The sequence below is a fragment of the Magnolia sinica genome, chromosome 16, assembly GCF_029962835.1.
Source record: "Magnolia sinica isolate HGM2019 chromosome 16, MsV1, whole genome shotgun sequence".
Taxonomy (NCBI): domain Eukaryota; kingdom Viridiplantae; phylum Streptophyta; class Magnoliopsida; order Magnoliales; family Magnoliaceae; genus Magnolia; species Magnolia sinica.
The window spans coordinates 47116242-47137485 of NC_080588.1; the positions used below are offsets into that span (position 1 = coordinate 47116242).

The 21244-nt window shown below is 43.1% G+C and overlaps 1 protein-coding gene across 1 annotated transcript; it reads right to left on the reverse strand.

The window, feature by feature from the left end:
* Positions 1-19256: 19256 nt before the first annotated feature.
* Positions 19257-20992, reverse strand: LOC131229567 (UPF0481 protein At3g47200-like). The gene has a single exon (XM_058225572.1). It carries the CDS (start codon positions 20914-20916, stop codon positions 19375-19377), a length of 1542 nt encoding a protein of 513 aa, XP_058081555.1. The 5' UTR covers positions 20917-20992; the 3' UTR covers positions 19257-19374.
* Positions 20993-21244: the final 252 nt, after the last annotated feature.

Consider the following 21244-nt stretch of genomic DNA (forward strand, 5'->3'; position numbering starts at 1 on the left):
GAGCGTCAAATCTATGTTTTTAACATTCTTTTTAATACGAACTCTCAAATTCACCTCGCAACACAAACATGTATAAAATATACCATTAAGCATTATCATGTTCATAAAAGCAAGATATAAATAGAGGAGAATATATAATATTTGACACTCAACAGTGACCCTAACCTTTAGACCCAAAACAACATTAGCCTTTAGATAATCCTAACTTGTATAGGTAAACCTTAATTGATCATCACATAGCCTTAGGAGTCAAATTGGAACATGATAAGTAAGACTAAAAGAAGTGCTACACTGCCATGAAATAAAAAAAACAATTATCCCTTTAGTTGTAGGAAATTTCATCATCCTCCCTTACCTTGGTCACCTAATTACCACATCACATGTAAGACAAACGTTCGTAGGAGCTGAAGCATCAGAATCAACGATTGGGGGGGAGCACAAAGGGAGCTGATTAAAGCATGTGAGAGCATTGATCAAGAAACCTAAGTAAGGTGTATCAATGGGTCAATCTAAAAAATAAGTTGTCAAGTATAAGTACATACACTCATTTCTTGTGTAGGATTGAGTGTAAGAATTTTTTACGTAAACTCGATAAGCTCTTGTGTAGGACCTAGGTTCTTGTGTAGGGCTGAATTCATTGATATAAGTGTGTACGTGGTCCACAAGGCATGAGTGCGTATGTGTTAGTCTCTATGAGAGCCTCCGACGGAAGTGAATGTAGGTCATTGGATTAGGACCGATAGTGGTAGTTGGTTAGCTAATAGAAAACCAACTAAAATATCTTGTGGGAACCACCGACATGGATCAAAGCGTGTGCCTCTGTAAATGCTCTTATTTGTAGCGCACATGAGTTGTCAAAATTTGTAGACAAAGATACCAGTCAGATCGTAAGTACACTTCAATCTTCTACAGCAACTCAAGATCGGCTCAACACCTCAAGTGTCACACCCTAAACCCGGAAATCGGATTCACAGGAATCCCGATCACCGAATTTGGTGCCGACAGCCTCCGTAGTACCCATTCTCGGCTCCCAGTGCCCATATGCCAGCTTCCGATCCTAGGATCCTACAAGGAGGATTTTTCAATGTACATTTATCTCGTAAGAAGTATAACCACAAGTTTACCAAATCACAAAGGCAACCTGATCATCACATATCCACTAATATAATCATTTGAATACAATGCTGAAAGGGAGATATATATATATCGGAAATCAAAGCTCCAGGGGTCCGTTGCGTGCTCCAAGCTCAACATTGCTGCAACCTAACCCCACTTGCACGCATCTATCGTGCATAAACTTATAGAAAGCTTAGTGGGTGGTGAAAGTGTGTGCACAAGGTAAGTGCCAAGTAAGCGATATCAGAGTAATCAGAGTAAGCGGAAATACTGATAAGCCCATAAATCATACAATATCAGAAATACTGGCAAGATGATAAATTATACAATATTAGAGTAATGCGAAAAAATGCTGATAGGCCCATAAATGCCATCAGCCTTATCCAGGCTATGCGATGCAAAAATATAATAAAAACAATATCATATACTAATGAAGCAATGTAGATCAGCTATGCAATGCGGGGACAGTAAGCCAAATATCAGATGCTGATGATGCAATGCAATATGCGGTGCGAATGAAATGACTAAGCTGGAGTGAAGTCGGGATGATAGTACGTAGTATCACAAGCTATGAGGTCTATCACAAAGGACTTCTATCCAAACCAGTCCCATACCTAACTTTGGATAGTCAGACTTAATGTGGTAGACTCCTGATCTTTGGTTAGTCGTGCGCCCAACCGAAATCCTGGCCATGTGAAGGTACACGATAATTAGTTGTGTACTACCAGCCCGAGTGGATAGTGAATGAATGAATGAATGAGTATGCAATTCCTACTCAATAAGTCCACATATCAGTATGGTTCCTCTCTGAGAAATCACCGGCGTCTATTACACTCCAAACCAGATTGTCGTCCCATCGCGCGCAACAAGGTGAGTGGAAGAGACCTCACTATCCTCCTACCAATATCGGGCCCGGCTCATCTATAGTGGACACATTCCTCAGCTGGTCAGACTTAGCCTAGCATTGCCCCCTCCTCTATGGCGGGTAAGGTTGTACCCCCTTCCAACCGACCACGACACAGTAGGAGACGCGGCCTAATAGTATACGGCCCTCATGCGCTCATGTATCCACTCGGTCTAGACGTTGGAGCAACCTCTGGAACTAAGAGGGTTCTGAAACTTTCACCCAAGGATATCTATAGCACCCCATGTAGAACAGATTTTTGGTGTCCTGTCTGGCCATCCACGATATGCCTGTGGAGGCTACGACCCTGATGTCGCTAGGGCACACAATGCAAGATGTATGAGTCATACGATTCAGTCATACATCAATCCTGCGCATACCGTGCGCTCATGTGAGATAACCTCCGCCTATCAGGGAGTCTCATAACAATCTGCCCAGTGACATATGCAATGGTCAACCACATCTCATAACAAACATACAGAGGATGCGTATGGGCATGTATCATGATGCTATGCAGTCACATACTCATAATCGGTATCAATAACCGGCATCAATAATCGACCTTGACAACGTGGACATTTAACCAACATTGCCCCCAAGGAGTGGCCCACATAGAGCCAAACGTATAGTGGACCCATAGCCTCACAAGAGGGCCAAAAATACAACAACATGGGCCTCACTCAAAAGCTCAATACACAGCACGATGGGCCTTTTACATGGGCCTAGCATACATCACAATGGGCTCCATCGCCTAGCCCTCAAATGCATCACAATGGACCTCATCACATATGCCTCATATTCATCACATTAGGCCCTTAAAACACAGGTTGAATACACATCACAATGGGCCTCAAATACGGGCCGCATATACATCACATTAGGCCTCAAACATAGGCTGCATATACATCACACAGGCCGAATACACATCATAATGGGCCTCAACTACAAGTCGCATATACATCATGTAGGTCTTGACAATCGACCTCGAAAATCGAAATCGGCCTCAACAATCGGAATCGACACTCAGAATTGGTCTCGATACTCGGCCTCGACAATCAGAGTCGACCTATATAATCAGCCTCAACAAATCGAAATCGGCCTCGATACTTGGCCTTAAAAATTGAAATTGGCAAATCGGTCATGTCAATTAGAATCGGCAATCGGTCACGACAATCAGAATCGACAAATCAGTCACGTCAATCGGAATCGGCAATCGGTTACGACAATCGAAATCGATCGATAATCAGAATAAAAAAATTGGTCACATCAAACGAAATCAAAAATCGGAATCAGAATGGGCCTAACAAGGCCTAAGGGAAGGTCACAATGTGGACTTCTAACCATCATTGCTCATCAATGTGGACATTCAACCAACATTACTCCCAAGGCATGGTCCACCATAAATGTCATTACATAACCCATGATGGAATCACACAATGCAATAGACCTTGTATACATCCCATTGGCCCTCGACCCATGGGCCTCAAATACATCAAATGGGCCTCAACAATGGGCCTTATACACATCAAGGTGGGCCTCAACAATGAGCCTTGAATACACCACAATGGGCCTCAACAACGGGCCTTGAATACATCACAATGGGCCTCAAAACGGGCCTTGAATACATCACAATAGGCCTCAACCCATGGGCCCTAATACATCACAATGGGCTTTAACCCATGGGCTCCAAATACATCACCGTGGGCCTCAACAGCAGGCGACAAATACACCAAGATGGGCCTAATCACATGGGCCACACTAATTGGCTCACCAATTAAATGGACGGTTTAGATATAACACAAACATAAAGGGTGGGCATACTAAACTATGGATCGGACTCATTCTTTAGCTCATGTCATAAAATGAGCTTTCAAAATGGCTGGACAGTTTGGATGCGGCACATGCATCATGGTGGGTCCCACCGTCCAGGTGTGAACGGTGTAGATAAAACACATAAATCATGGTGGTTTCCACCGTCCCAAGTTGTGGACGGTGGTGAATGAAACACATACCTCATGGAGGCTATAGGACTTGGTGACGTCAATTCACTAGCCATATATGGCTGGTGTGAGATGCACCAGCCAATCTACTTCAAGGTGGGTCCCACGTGGGGCCCACCATAATGTAAATTTTCCATCCAGTCTGCTGCTAAGGTCACGCAGACCTAGAGGCGGAGGAAAAACAAATTTCGCAATGATCTAAAACTTCTATCAACCCAAAATGGGTTTCAAGGGCAGACGGTTCACCCCACTATTTCTGATGACGTGGGCCACCTGAGCTTTGGATGAGGCTGATCTTTGGAGGGGGCCCACTGCTGGAAGTGGCCCACCTAATGAACGGGTTAGATGACGACCAAACATCATGGTGGGGCCCACGGCTGGGATCGTGGGTCCCTGCCCGTTCACGGTGACTCTAGCAGCGTCCTGCTGCACAGCAGCAGGAGGCGCTGCACCTAAATTTGTTTATATATATTTTTTTGAAATCTCATTTTTCCGAGGTTTTTCGCACATGGGGCCCACATCGGAAGAATCCACCCCGCCCACTGGTTTCTACAGCCCATAAAAAATCCATTAAGCTCAATATTAGGCATCTTTTGGCGTGTAGAAAAATTAAAGTCACTTTAAATGGTGAAAATCACTGTTTTAAAAAGCATGGCCCGCAAGAAGATTGGATTAGCTTCATCTTTTGGCTCAACGCCTAAAATGAGTTGGTAAATAGGATGGATGGCGTGGATTAACTCATACATCAAGGTGGGGCCTGCATGAGCGGTCCACCCCAAAACCCAAAGAAAATTCCTTTTTTTTATGTTCAGCTAACGTCCAGCATCCCTGGACACTGGACGGTTTTGGGCAAACGACTTTACAAGGTGGGCCCTGCTCAGGTGGGCCACCAAATGATGGATGGTGTGGACACAACACATATGTAAAGTGGGCCCCACCCACAAATGGCTTGGACCAAATACAAGCTTCATGGTGGGTCCATCCAGGTGGGCCACACGGCCACATTATCATACAAGAAGAAATGAAAAAGAGAGGGAGAGAGAGAGAGAGAGGGAGTGGGACACATGTGATGGAGGGCTCCGCCACTATGAGCCCTCCCTTGCATTCAATCATACATCAAGTAGGTCCCAATACATGTGAGCCCACTAAATCAAAGATCAACGGTGGAGATCCCTTCTCCACCCAAAATGGACGGTCTAGATGACCTCTTCTCATGCAAGGAAAATAAACATCATGATGGGGTCTATGGAGAATGGCCCCATCATGGAATGATCATGAGCATCAAGGTGGGCCATCGGCCACACCTAGGGTCCAAAGTGAGATCCATACCATCAATCAGTAGGCCTCACTTGGCCCATCATTAAAACATGAAAAATCTATCCTAATAAATACCCACCGTTCGATCTTCTTGGTCCGATGGAAAGCCGAGCTCCTTGTTCTTCACTTTGATGGAAGATGATGAGGTTTGAATGGCTAGGATGAAGGATTTGGGATGGAAAAGTGGGCCACAGACATGCACTTTCTCTCCGTAAAAATGTTGGACGTGAGCTCATTTGGGTGCTTGGAAAATGTGTTGAGAAATGAGAAAGAGAGGTGTGGTGGTTGTAAGAGAGATGTGAGTGATGGATGTGAGGTGAGTGATGGGTGAGGTGAGAGATTGGTTGACTTTTGGGCTTGCTTGACTTGTGGAGAAAGAAAGCATGGGTGTGTGTACTTAACATGAGGTGATTGATTGATTGATTAATGGGACATATTGGAGAGATTCTCTTGGGATTGCAAACGCGTAGTGTTTTCTTTGAAATAAATGTTAGCCCATATCTCCCTGCCAGGGTATCGGATCGGTATGCAAGACATGGCGTTAGAACGGTGGTGACGGTGCGGTCGCAATGGTACAAGTCTCGAATTAATCCAACTCAAATCTACATGATATGACTTAGGGTCATGCGCAAACGTCGATTATAGGTCACAAGTCGCCGGAATTCGTCGGGAAGGATCACGGGAGTTGGCGGAACAGTATGGGCTAGGATACGGGTCTTACATCAAGACTTAAAGAAGTCACACGATTTTAAGATTAAGATCTCTGTATATGCCAACCACCAGGTGGAATGACCCTAGAAAGACCTTAAGTAAGGTCCTTTCGTAAAATGATTAAAACGATTACTCTACAGTATAAGTTCACTGAAGTTCGGTCATCCCAACTTTAGGTCTGGCTAGCCCAACATACTTCGGCTAACTTAACTTTAGTTTCGACCAACTTTTCATATTTAAAAGTTTGAAAAATCTATTAAAATTCGGCTAGCCCAACTTTGGGTTTGGCAAGCCAGAAGCAATTTCAAGTCAATTTTCAGCAATGAATTCTCGAATTTTCGAAGGGATTCGGCCAGCTGAATTGGAGATTCGTCCACGCGAATTTTAGCTCAGGCTAGCTAATTTCTTTTATAAATCTTATCTTGTGCAATTCGATAGCCGTTGGAAGGGAATCGTTGGAATTCGGCTAGCTAAACCAATTTTTAAGCTGACTGAATTTTCAAATCTTTTGGCTATAAATATGGACCTTCTCTCATTATATTCTATAACAAAATTCATTAATAAATCTTCTGCAAGTTAGAGAGAAACTCAGGTCCTCTCCAAGCTATCTGTGTGGTAATTATTATTTCTATTTAGCTTATTGAATTATCTTTCTCAAGTTAATGTTAAATGCAATTAGAGAGTAATCTATACTTTGAAATTGAGCCGGATAGGTCATAATGCGTCTAAGTGCAGAATATGGCGGAGCTATAGAATGTAGACTAAGTCTTAAATGGGGGTGATTAGGACCAATTAAAGATCTTAATTGCCTAACTTAAATTAATTTACAATTAAACTAAGCAAGACAATCTAACTTTAAGGCTTCCAAGCCAATAGAGGGTCCAATCACATAGGTTACACTAGATGTGCAAGTTAAGCAACTAGCCTATATAAAGATAGTGTATATAAGTGTGTGAGATGTGATTCCTATCAGTCCCAAACATTCATCTAATCATACATCATATTTAATCATTCAAGATACATAAGCATAATTAAATAAATGCGCAAATAGCAATCCCAAACATGATCATATATAGTGGTTTAGCTACGTGCGTACTCCACTCCCAGTGGACGCATTCAACCCATGAGTGTACCGAATTTTACTATCGGAGGTTTTAAATCAGGTTAACCTTTAACCTTTACAGCCCAACACAAGGACTCTAAAGTTTATGCTCTACACAAGAGCAAAAGTCCTACTCAAGCACCCAAGTTTATGTCCTACACAAGGACAATAGTCCTAATCCCGAACCCTACAATTTAAGTTACACAGGTCAAGGTCCTATAGAAGAACTTGACAGTTTATGTCCTACATAAGAGCAAGGGTCTTACACAAGTACCCAAGGGTTTAGGCCACAAAGGCCAAGGTCCAAATCTCGAACCTATGTTTATGTCCTACACAAGAACCAAAGATTTAGGCCCTACGAAAGAGTCAAGGTCCTACACAAGAACCTAGTCGAGTTATTGGATAGCAAACTCTTAGCCTCAATCCTATACAAAGAAGGAGGCTAACCTATGACTTCTAATAATGACACTTGTCGGATTGAGTCTCTTTTTGTAGCTCCTCTTGGGTTGCTTGATCTTCACTCTCCCGTGCTTCAATCAACTCCCCGATGCTCTCCCGATCATGTTGCCACTACTTCGCCAAGGCTTCAACTTTACGATTAATCTCCTTGCATATGATGTGTCTTCAAGGTGACTAAGGTGATGGGAGTGGGTCGAATCTCCTATAACTAGTGGGTAGTTGTTTATTCTAAGAGTTGAATAATAATTTACCAAGAATGCTTAAGTCTAATATCTAGAAAATAAAAAAGTTCAAGCACATCTCAATGTTGAGGTTGAAATCCTCATTAGAGTTGTAATCTCAAAGGAGATGGCTTAGAACTCAATGGAATAGAGGCAAGGAATGAGGGATATGCATATGAAAATACCTTACCTTTTATTGCTCCAAAAATCCATGAAAATGCCTAAGAACCAACTGCCTTTTATAAAAAGTTCGAGCTCCAATGGTAAAAAATTGGGCAGAAAATGATACTGTCGATGCCATCGAAGGTCCTTCGATGCCATCGAAATGGCTTTGATGTCATCGAGAAAGTCAGGAAAAATTTCAAGAACCTTGTTGGACAAATCTGGATCTCAAATCAATGCCATCGAAACTTAAGTCCCAATGTAAGCCCCATATCCTAGACCGTACCGTTCCATAGACTTCCGCGGTCTTCCCAGTTGAATTTCGGCAACCTTCGACCCTTAACCGATATTTGCGCGCGACCCTGATTCACATGCCGTCAACCTGAGTCGACTCAACCCAAGACCTTTACCATAGCGACCGCGCCGTCGCCGCGGTTTCGATGCCGTGACTCGCGCGCCGAGGCGATACCCTGGTCAGGAGATGTGGGCCCGCGTTCAGTTCGAGGAAAACACCGCACGTTGCAAAACCCAAGAGAACATCACATCAAATCCCATCAATCTTATCAATCAATTACACATCACCTCACATGTCAAAGTACAACCCCATCCCCAAGCAACCCCCAAAGTCAAACTCTCTCTTACACAAAGTACACCCACCACATCACTCACCCATCTCTCTCTTTCAATCTCTCTCTCTCTCATCTCTCTCCCTCATTCTCTTCAAGCAACCAGCCATGGCTTCCATGGGAGAGAAACTAGTGTGGCCCACCTTCCTACCTTCCATCTCCACTATCCAAGTCCGATCTCAACCGTTGAAGTCCATCCATTTGAGCTCTAGCCTGCATTGACGGCAGAATGAAGAAGAGATCTAACGGTGGGTACCTCTATTCTCTCTCTCTCTCTCTCTCTCTCTCTCTCTTTCTCTCTCTTCTCTTTTTCCCTGATTTGTGGCCCACTAGATGTGGGTATGATGATCCAGACTGTTCAGCAGGTAGGACGGCCTGTTGTCCCGTTGTGGTAGGCCCATATGAAGGACAAACATAAATATCGGCTTGATCTAAGATTGTGAGGCCCACCGTGGTGAGTCCCACTATGATGTATGGGTTTTATTCCCACCGTTCAGCTTCAACGGTCCAAATCTCAGCAGGCTATGGGCTACACTGCAATAGCAGCAATGCTGTCCCCTGCTGACCGCCTAGATGGGCCACACTCGTGGACCCCACCCTGATGTATGTTACTGTCCACCGTCCAGTAGGTCTGGACGGTGGAGAAAGCACAGAAGTCTGCTTGATTCAGCAGCGCGGGTGGGCCAGTGACCCTCACACCAGCAGGGTCTAGTGATCCAGACCGTTCATTCATGTGGAGCCCACCTTGCGTGTATATATTTGAACCAGGCCACCCATCCATGTGTGAACCACACGTGAGGTATATCCATGCTGTCCATGGCGTGGACGGTGGGGGCCACTTTGATATATGTGTCTACATCCAGGCCGTCCGTCCAGGCCTGGATCTAGATGTCTAGACGTTGTTCCTTTTTTTTTAAAAAAAGGAAGGGGAAATATTATATATTATGTAATATAATATTCATATTATGTTTATATGGGATGGTGGGCCCATGTGGGACCCACCTTTAATTTACGTTATATACACCGTCCAGATATATCTGGACGGTGGATCTGGAGTATATATATAAAATATTATATTGTATTATATTATATAATATATAATACGCTAATATTATATTAATGTATATATTATGGTGGGCCACTCCTACGTGGGGCCCACCTTTAACATAGGTGATCTGCACCGTCCAGATGGATCTGGACGGTGGGCAGCCACTTCCTCTCTGTGTGTGAAATGTATATTCATATATATTATATATTATATTATATTTAACTATGTAATATATAATATATATTATACTAAAGGTGGGCCACTATGTGGACCGCACCATGATGTATGATTTTGCCTGCACCGTCCAGTTGCTGGATGGTGCAGCAGGTATGTAATCTTGACCGTCCATCCAATGGACACGGTCTTGGATCCTCATCGTGATGCGTGAGTTGTATCCTTATTGTCCATCTATTATATGGCCACCGTGACGTATGGGTTTTGCTACGTCTGTCCACCATGCTGGACGGGTGGGACCCACTGCTTGAGGGATGTGCTATACCCAGCCGTCCATTCATTTGGCTAATTCGTCTCTAGCTTGAGACCGAAAATGAGACAGATCCTGGTATCAGATGGACCACACTGCAGAAAATAGTGGTGTTGAACGTCCACCATTGAAACCCTTCTTGGGCCACAGAAGTTTTGAACCAATATGACATTGTCTTCCCTCACTGTTCAGGTCTATGGGACCTTATGAACAGTCTGCATGGGAAATAAACGCCATAGTGGGTCCCGTGGGATTTTAACGGTGGAAATCATTATCATCAATGTTAGTTGTAGCATGGCCCAGATGATTTTTTGATATGATTGGGCAATGCTCTATAACGATCTCGAAACAAAAAAAAAAATAGATGAATGGTGTAGATGGTGTGGCCCAAGTAGTGCGGCCCACTTGTTGTATTTGAGAGGCCCAATATGATGTATTTACGACTCATTTGTTAATGCCCACTGAGATGTATTGGGGCCCATGGGTTGAGGCCCATTGTGATGTATTTGGAGCCCATGGGTAGAGGCCCATTGTGATATATTTGAGGCCTATGGGATGTGGCCCCTTGTGATATATATGTGGCCCGCGTCAGAGGCCCATTGTGATCTATATGTGGCTCATTAGTGCGGCCCATTGATGTGGCCCATTTGATGCATGTGAGGCCTATGTGCAGGGCCCACCTGTTATGTATTTGAGGCCCATGTGCAGGTCCCACCTGTTGTGTATTTATGACCCTTTTTGGCATGGCTCATTGAGTTGTATATAAGGCTCAATATGATGTATAACCGGCTCATGTGTTAGGGCCCTATGTGATGTATATGTGGCCCTTGTCTGAGGTCATAGGCCCACTATATGTTTGACCCTATATAGGCTACTGCTTGGGAGCAACGTTGGTTAAATGATCACATTGATGGGCAATGATGGTTTGATGTCCACATTGTGACCTCCTCTTTGCCCTTTGTTAGGCCGATTACTGATTCTGATTGACGTGACCGATTTGCCGATTCTGATTGTCGTAATCGATTGCCGACTCCGATTGCCGTGACCGATTTACCGATTCTGATTATCGATTTGATTGTCGTGACCGATTTGCCGACTCTAATTATTGATCGATCTCAATTGTCGAGATCGATTGCCGTGACCGATTTACCGATTCTGATTATCGATCGATCCGATTGTCGTGACCGATTTGCCGACTCTGATTATCAATCGATCCCAATTATCGAGACCGATTGCTGACTCCGATTACCGTGACCGATTTACCGATTCTGATTATCGATCGATCCTGATTGTCGTGGCCGATTGCCGACTCCGATCGACCGATTTACCGATTCTGATTATCGATCGATCCAATTGTCGTGACCGATTTGCCGATTCTGATTATCGATCCGATTGTCGTGACTAATTTGCCGACTCTGATTATCGATCGATCCCAATTGTCGAGACTGATTGCCGACTCCGATTGCCGTGACCGATTTGCAGATTCTGATTATCGATCGATCCAATTGTCGTGACCGATTTGCCGACTCTGATTATCGATTGATCCTAATTGTCGAGACCGATTGTCGACTCCGATTGCCGTGATCGATTTGCCGATTCTGATTATCGATCGATCCGATTGTCATGACCGATTTGCCGACTCTGATTATCGATCGATCCCAATTGTCGAGACCGATTGCCGACTCCGATTGCCGTGATCGAATTGCCGATTCTGATTATCGATCGATCCGATTGTCGTGACCGATTTGCCGACTCTGATTATCGATCGATCCCGATTGTCGAGACCTATATGATGTATATGCGAACCATAGTTGAGGCCTACTGTGATGTATTCATGGCCCATGGGCAAGGCCCATTATTATGTATTCGTGGCCTATGGGCAAGGCCATTGTGATATGTATTAGGCCCGTGATGTATGATGCGTTTGATGTATTCATGACTTACGTGTAGGGCCCACATGTCATGTATTTAAAGCCCATGAGGAGGGCCCACCTGTTGTGTATATGTGGCCCTTGAGTAAGGCCCATGGTGTTGTATATTAGGTCCTTGTATGAGGCCATGAGTCTACTATATATTAGGCTTTATGCGGGTCATTCCTCGAAGGCAATGCTGGTTAAATGTCCACATTGTCGAGATTGATTGTTGATGCCGATAACGAGTATGTGACAGCATAGCATCATGATACATGCTCATACGCATCATCTGCATGTTTGTTATGAGATGAAGTTGATCATTACATATGTCATTGAGCATGTTGTTATGAGACTCCCTGATAGGCGGAGGTAATCTCACATGAGCACACGGTATGCGCAAGATTGATGCATGACTGGATTGTATGACTCATGCATCTTGCATTATGATTACTGTACGCCCTAGCAACATTAGGGCCGTAGCCTCCACAGGCTTATCGTAGATGGCCAGATGAGATACGGGAAATCTGTTCTACATGGGGTGCTATAGATATCCCTGGGTGAAAGTCCCTAAACCCTCTTGGTTCCAGAGGTTGCTCCAACGTCTAGACCGAGTGGATGCATGAGCGCATGAGGGCCGTATACTGTTAGGCCGCGTCTCCCACCGTGTCGTGGTCGGTTGGAAGGGGGTATGGCCTTACCTGCCCGAGAGGAGGGGGCAATGCTAGGTTGAGTCTGACCAGCTCGAGGAATGGGTCCGCTATCGACGAGCTGAGCCCGATATTGGCAGGCGGATAGTGAGGTCTCTTTCACTCACCTTGTTGCCCGCGATGGGGCGACAACCTGGTTTGGAGTGTAATAGACCCCGGTGATTTTCCAGAGAGGAACCATATTGATATGTGGACTTATTAAGTAGAAATTTACATATTCATTCATTCACTATCCACTCGGGCTGGTGGTGCGTAACTATTTGTTACGTGTACCTTCGCATGGCCAGGATTTCAGTTGGGTGCGCGACTAACCTGAGACTAGGAGTTTACCACATTGAGTCTGACTATCCAAATTTAGGTATGGGACTGGTTTGGATAGAAGTCCCTTGTGATGGACCCCATAACCTGCGATACTACGTACTATCATCCCGACCTCACAATCCAGCTTGGTCATTTCGTTGCATCGCATATTGCATCCGCATGCATATGGCATTTTGGGTTATGTTTTCTATACTTATATGACCTAGACAGATTTAGCAGGATTAACATATTATATTGTATCCTCGGCATCTGATATTTAGCTCTTTATGACTCCTCATTTGCATAGCTGTTTTATATTGTGTATTCTGATATTGATTGACTCATGAACTTGTCCATATTTTCGCTTACTCTGTTATCATACGATTTACGATCTTGTCACTATTTCTGTTTACTCTGATAATTCATGCCCTTGTCAGTATTTCTACTTACTTTGATGATTCATGATTGTTGTCAGTATTTCTGCTTATTCTGATATTGTACGGCTTATGGATTACCAGTATTTTCGGTATTGTGTGATGATGGCATTGTATTGAATACTTGGCACTAACCTTGTGCACACACTTACACCATCCTCTAAGCTTTCAATAAGCTTATGCACGATAGATGTGTGCAGGTGATGTTAGGTTGCAGCAGTGTTGAGCTTGGAGTGGGCAGCGGTCTTCTGGAGCTTGATTTTCGATTGATGTATTTTATTTTTTTTCTTTAGCATTGTACTCAAATGATTATATTAGTGGATATGTGATGATGATGTTGTCTTTGTGAATTGGGTAATCTTGTGGTTATGCTCATTATGAGTTAAATGTACAAAAAAAAATCCTCCTTGTAGGATCCCATGATCAGAATCTGGTGTATGGACACTAGGAGCCGACAATGGGGTACTACGGAGGCTGTCGGCACCAGATTCGGCGATCGGGATTCCTATGAATTCGATTTTCGGGTTTGGGGTGTGACACCCAATGCCATCGAAGGGACCTTGATGCCATCGAGAATTCCAGCCAAATTTCCAGATTGGTTGTTGGACTTTCTTGATTCTCAATCGATGCCATCAAAGGATAGTTGATGCAATCGAACATGCCCTCGAATCTGCTATTTTTGGGATATCTTTTAACAACAAATCCATACCTCTTCTACCATTTTTTAATAATATTTTTCTTAGTCTCCTAAGGCTAAGGGATGATCAAATTAATATTCCTATTAGGTCAATATCATCTATGAGGCTATATGGTTGTTTTGGGTCAAGGGTCAGGGTCATTAAGGCATCTCTTTTACCTGTATATGCTCCTTGATGCTTCTGCTCCGCTTGTGTCTTTGGTCCTCACTTTCTAAAGACTCAACTTACTATGTGACACAACGGCTCACGTGGTTGACAAACTAGGGTGCAAAAATGAGTGCACTAACATACTTTACTTGAGAAATGGAGAATTAAATTTGCAGCATTAGGGTTTGTATTCCTTAAAATACATTAGATCCCTATATTCTTTCTGGTTGAGCATATACTGCCTCTTCGACACTCAAGAAAAAGAACACTGCTTCAAGCCTCGACTACATCTTCGAATCATCATTTGAAGATAAGTACAAATTGTTAATTATTATTTCCTTATTTGGGTTTTTCTAAGATAACCTAGAAATCTCTGTAGTTTGATTTATGATAACCCGTGAAAATCACAAAAGGAGTTTTATTGTGATAATCCGTGAAAATCACAAGAACTGTATAAGGTTGTTAAGGTGAACCTGTGAAAACCTTGAAATAGTGAAAGCCAAAATTACCAGGGTAGTGATTGTGGGAGTGAAGTAGGCGTGTGTTTAAGCAACGAACCACTATAACCCCTTGTGCTTATGTGGTGATTGTTTATTTCATTATTTGTAGTGAATATTGTATTTATTTCATTGTATCTTACTAGTTTGAAAGTTTGATTTGAAAGACAACATGATATAAGGTTGTCTTACGAATTATTTGGAATTAATGTTTCAATACTTTGTGCGATTGAGATTATTTATTCATCTTTATTTCATAGAATTTAGTATTGTCCTATTTACCCCCTTCTAGGACATCAACAACTCATCTTTCAGCTTCCGATGTGGGAGAGTACGTGTGTCTAGGTCCTTGTGTTAGGATCTTAAGGTTAGAGGTGAACCTGATTTAAAACCTCCGATAGTGAATACCGATATACTTGAGGAGAGTACATCTGCTGGGAGTGGAGTAGGGAAACCGAACCAGTATATATGCTTGTGTTTTCTTTTGTGAATATTTGCAATTTTAATTCATGCTTATGTGTTTGATTAGTTAAATCATATGATTACTTGAATCGAGTTGTATGCTAAGTACTTAACTTGCAAAGCACATATAAGCTCACTATTACCTATAGACTAATTGCTTGATTGACATATTTATTGTAGTTTATGTGATTAGACCCACTTTGGCTTAGAAGCCTCAGTGTTAATTGCCCTGTTAGTTTATTAGGTGAATAAATTTTAATTTGTCCTACTAACCCCCTAAGGCTTAGCCATAATTCTATAGCTCCACCAAGCTTTTGCACGCGTCATGGTAGCCATAATTCAATTAGCGCGAATTGTGAGTCTTAGAGTCAAGTCAACCCCAAAGAAGAACCAAGGTAAGGAAATTTAAAACCTCGTCAAAACCTATAACAAAACCCACCAAACAAAGTCCTATACCTAGCCAATATAATATAGGAAAACCTATTTTTAAGTGTGCCATAAAGTTAAGTGGGTCGATGCCTGAGTAAAAGAATTATCTAAAAAAATAGACATCTTCAATGACATCGAAGTGCCATTGAACTATCTTTGATGACATCGAAGACAGCTCAATGGGATCGAGCTTAGAGCCCAAACTGTCCAACAGGAAATCAACTTAAATATAGATTTTTACAATGGCATCGAATGTATCTTCGATAGCATGGAGAAAGTGCTTAAACAATCCAATAAGAAATCAACTTAATTTTTGATTTTTTACGATGGCATTGAAACAACCTTCGATGACATAAAAGGTCAGCTCGATGTCATTGAACTTGGACCCCAAATTGTCCAGCAATCTCAAGTCAAAAATTCATATTTTTACGATTGCATTGAGTAAGCCTTCGATGGCATTGAAGGACCTCTTCAATGACATCGAAGGTCACTTGATGACATCGTCGGAAATGTAGAATCTGTCCAGCAACATTTTGAAATATATTTTAAATTTATTGATGCCATCGAATTGTCTTTGATGTCATCGAATGATAACATTAAACCTGACAGATTTCTGCTCATTTTTTTACCATTGTAAATCTTTTCTATATATTCAATAGAAGGGTTTCTTGGCAATTTGGTGAGTAATAGAGAGAGCTTTATGAGAGTGAATACCTATAATTATTATCCATCTTCTTAAGCTCTCTTTCCTTATAGAGTTCATCATTCAATCCTTGTCTTAAAGGCAATCATTGAAGCATTCAAAGCTTAGATTGAAAAATGAACTCCATCATTCATTGATACTCTAGCAACCACATTCATTGACAAATATTTATGCTAGCTAGCATTGACATCCTTAAGTAGTTCTCAAATACCCATAAATACCTAGTTAGGATTCATCAAACCCTTAACCCAACAATCTCGGCATCTTTAACGGAGCATCATCATATAGTTGCAGTACAAGGGACTTGAAGATCCTTCATCATTTAAGAATATCTTAATTAAGTGCTTTATGAGACTCATCCACTTTTAGGTAAGTATCAAGAGTGTATTGTGTCTGGAAACCATTCATTGTGAAAGTTTGGATTTCTGAGTTTGAACTTCCAAACTTAACATGTCTTCGTGTAAGCCTCCGACGGGAGAGTACGTTTGTGTTGTCCTTATGTAGGACTTCTTAAGTTCTTGTGTAGGATTTGATAAAATCTTGTGTAGGCCATCGACGAATGGAAAACGTGGACCTTGTGTACATTGTGAAGGTTTATGGTGAACCTGATTTAAAACCATCTGGATAGTGAAATTTGGCACACCCTAGGAGAAAGTGGGTCAGTCGGGAGTGGAGTAGGCAAGTAGTCAAACCATTATAATTTGTGTGCATTGGGTGAATGATTTAAATCTTTATTTGTTATGTTTGGTTGAATAATATACTCTATTTATTTTCTATAGCAAATATGTTTGAAAAAATGCATAAATGATGTGTTTCACTAAATAGACTATGTTTATGCACTTCTTCTCACTTAGAAATCTTTACTTGTATATCTACAAGTAAGTGCATATTAATTGTTTAAATAAAATTTAAAAAGTCCAATTCATCTCCCCTAGGACATTAGATATCTTCAAGCTTTGCTTATAGTAGTAAAACACAATTTCATTTCCCAGTACACAATTTTAGGGAATACTTTTCATTCGTAGATAAAGTCAACCAACCATTGATGTTTAAGAGGGACCCTTACATCATCCCTAAATAGACAATAGATGCGACTAAGCTAGTTATTGTCGATCATCAATCAATCTAAACCTACCATTTGAACCTTAGTAAATTAAGGAGTGTTTACCATAATTCACATATAGATCCAATCGTACCGTAAATCGTCTTAAGTTACCAAAGTATAGAGGTTCTCACCCGACCCCGAAACTTAGAAAAATTGTTCCAATTGTGATGAAACTTTATATGACACCTTGTTAGACAAATTAAACTATACATTATCATTCTCAAGACCCGAATCGCAAAATGCAACGTTCATCAGGTCCACAACGTACAGTTGGACGATAAACTACTAAGCTCACATGAATTTGACCATCCGATTGTAATACTAATAGAAAAATCCATCTAGATACTCTAGAGGACTCCTAGGATTATTAACGAATAGTTTCGAAGCAATCCAGTTGCCGAAATTCAAGATCGTCCATTGGATCTTAAAATCAACGGTTGATTTAGATTTTTTAACCCATCTAACGACCAGATTGGCCATCAACCCATCCACTGTGAGCCATAGAGCGCCGTGATCACTGATTGGCTAAAAAATTCATGGTTGAACTTGTCCGTGTGTGCACCAATGCACATGCACCCACGTAACACCAAACCGGGGATTTTAAAATCCCAACATTCTGAGAAGAAATGGCTCGACACCGAGCGTCTTTTTCGTCAACGATCCAAAAACCTGCCTCTCCTTGTTAGTGGGGTCCACCTTAGGGTGATCCAAACCATCCAGATTATAGGTCCCACCAATCCTCTCAGGGACCACCACATCTGCATGTGCATACATATACGTGCTCGGTGAGCCCCACATGGTTGGACAGTATGGGTATACAACACATAGCAAGGTGGGTTTCAACAATGGACGTCATTACCGGTTTTCTACGGTGCGATCCACCCAAAATGGGTTAGGGTTCGGCCACTCCGTCGAGCCTCAATGAACGGAGGCAAAAGAGAGGGGGAAGGGTGAGAGATGACTCACCTTGATGCGGTGCGTGGCGATGCCCTTCGCGATCAAGTCAAGTCCTTTCCTTCTCTTTTTCCTTCCTCTCTTTCTTTCTCCCTTTCTTGTCTCTATCCTTTCCTCTCTTTCACTTTTCTCTCTTTCTTTATCTATTTTCTCTCCTTTCATCTTTGTCTCAATCCGTCTCTTTTCTTTCTTTTACTTTTTCTTTTGTTACAACCTTAGATGAGCAGAGAACTAACCAGAGGTTAAGAGGGTAAGTGTATCAACCCTACATGGATTAGGTGAGTGAGTAGAGTATGATGTAACTAGATTTAGTGGAGTGCATGCAGTGGTGGAAAGGGAGGCGAGCGGTGAAGTGAAAACCACCAACCCTTGATTTTCACCGTGGCTGCCTGAGTTGCAAACCCGCCTAATTTTGGCCTTACCTTTCATCCATGCCAAATCAAGTGTTCCAGTTTGCATGGATTCCAAGTTTGCCCCTATATAAATCAACGGTGGCCGTCCCCTCTCAGCTTGTATGCTGTGGTGTGGCACACCTGATTCCTTCATCAACTTGCCTTTTGGACCTGCAGTTAACATACGCTAATGCATACGACAGACACGTGTTAGATGTCATGCATGAATCACAAGGGCCCCACATGAGCCCGGTGCCACTGTAAAGACCCCTTAATTGAGTGGGTCCCATTTATAAACGGAGCCCAATCCGCTGACCCATGGTCCGGATCACTGAACCAAGGGGCCTCCTCACTTGCAGAAATTGAAAATTCTTGGTTGATGATCATATAATTCCTTATAAAAACAAATCAGATGGAATGAATGCATAAAAGATCTGACCAGTAGTGGCCCAGAGAGTGGGCCACGGTAACACCACAAATCAATCAATTGGGCCTGTAGTAAGAATAGACTCCATAGAACGTTTGTGTGAAAGTGAGGACCAGCAAAACAACGGCTGCAAAGAAAGAGATGATGGCCCACGGATTGTTGAAGTAGTTGTGCTTCAAGCTAGCCCTCCAGGCATTCCACCTATGGTTATAGTAACGATTCACCTGCGCTGATAATCTCGAAAGATAGCTGTCGTTAATGTCGAACACCACCTCCTGGCAAAGCCGGTTGAACAGATCGGCTACCTCCGCGTCTGATCCTAGCCAATGCTCGATGATCCCGCAGTAATGCAGGTAACCCACATCATCCGGACCGTTGATCAGGTTATCCATGAAGATCACGTACGATGTGATTTCATTCGTGGAGTCCGGATGGCACTGCTCGAATGCGATGAGGTTAAGGAACAGTGACTTCGTGCCATCGTGGATCAGAAGCCTTGGGATGTTGAGGACCCCACCGCGGAATTCAACGTCCCAGAATCGATCGGTCTTTCGCTTCTTGAACTTGATCCCGGCCTCACGAAGCTCGGTCACGCAATGGACTAGCTGCTGCCGTCGCTTGTCGGCCACACGGACTGCCTTGGACCGGTGCTTCATCCACATCCTCGGCGATGGCTGTGGCCCACTTCGTAGAAGACTCCGCCGGAAAACGTCGAGGCAGTGCAGGCTGCCTTGATCTGTCAATGGATCGAACGTGTCCACATACTTCTGTGATTCCAATCGGTTCCGGTCTGCTTTCCGGAGCGGCTCGTCACTGGGCATCAACGGATCAAAGAAGCGAAGGGCGAGCTTCGACACTAGGCCTCTCTGATCGGGCTGTCCGATCTGGAGACCGAGAAGGCGGTCCAGAACAAATAACGGTATCTGATTCTCCAGCATTATCATGTCGCGTTGGATTGAATGCATATGACCGCGCATGGAGAAGACGGGATCGTTGCGCGAGTAGCCCAGCTGACGGAAACCCTCGGCGGCCCCACGGAAGAGCTCGATCACGAAGCATCCATCAAGGACCATCATCTCCACGAATTCATTGCTGCTAATGCTTATCGAACCTTCGTAGCAAGCCCGGGTCCGCTCCTCGAGGTCGTTGATCGAGTCAAGGTAGATCTTGACGTCTTGATTGGCACGTTTAAGGACTTGATGGAGCGATCTCCATTTATGGCGGTCCATCTCTCGGAGCCGTCGCTTTCCGTGATGGTATGGACCGAGGGACACGATCTGCGGCACATAGGCCTTGTCGTCGCCCTCCCGCAGGCACTTGGGGACCCTGTAGATGCAGAGCTTGGCCCATGACGAGGCGATCTCGTCTTGCTGGGCTTCTTCAAGCTTCTCTCTTATGGAGATTACCCAATCGGAATCGGATGGTGCTGGTTCATCGGTGTAGTTTTTCACTGTGCTGATCGTGGTCGACCCAAGATCGGACGGTTCTGGATGTTGGGTCCATTCTGGCTGTTTTGGGATGCCTGCTTCTACTGTTTCTTTGAGTTTGAGGGTGATCAGATACCAACTCAGCAGCTCTTTGTTGAATACTGCTACCATTTTCTCTGAGAGAGATGAGGAGAGAGAGAAGCAGCAGCAGCAGCAACAGGGCCAAACAAAAATGCCATGTCTTAAAGCAAAGCTAAAAAAAGAAGAAGGGAAGAATGCAATGATGCTTGGAGAAAAAGCGAAACAGAAATGACAATGAATTTGGTACTCTGGTAGAGTGGGATGGATGATACACATGCACTTATAAATTACATAAAAATTGCATACTTGGAATGGAATTAATTCACATTAAACTGTCTAAATTATGTGTCCTAATTTAGTTATCAAGAAGAAAAATTAAACTTATTTAATTATCTGGCATAAGGTCGGTGGTCATTTA

Excerpts from the sequence above, each read along its gene's own strand:
- LOC131229567 (XM_058225572.1), bottom strand. The coding sequence starts at position 20,916 with ATGGTAGCAGTATTCAACAAAGAGCTGCTGAGTTGGTATCTGATCACC.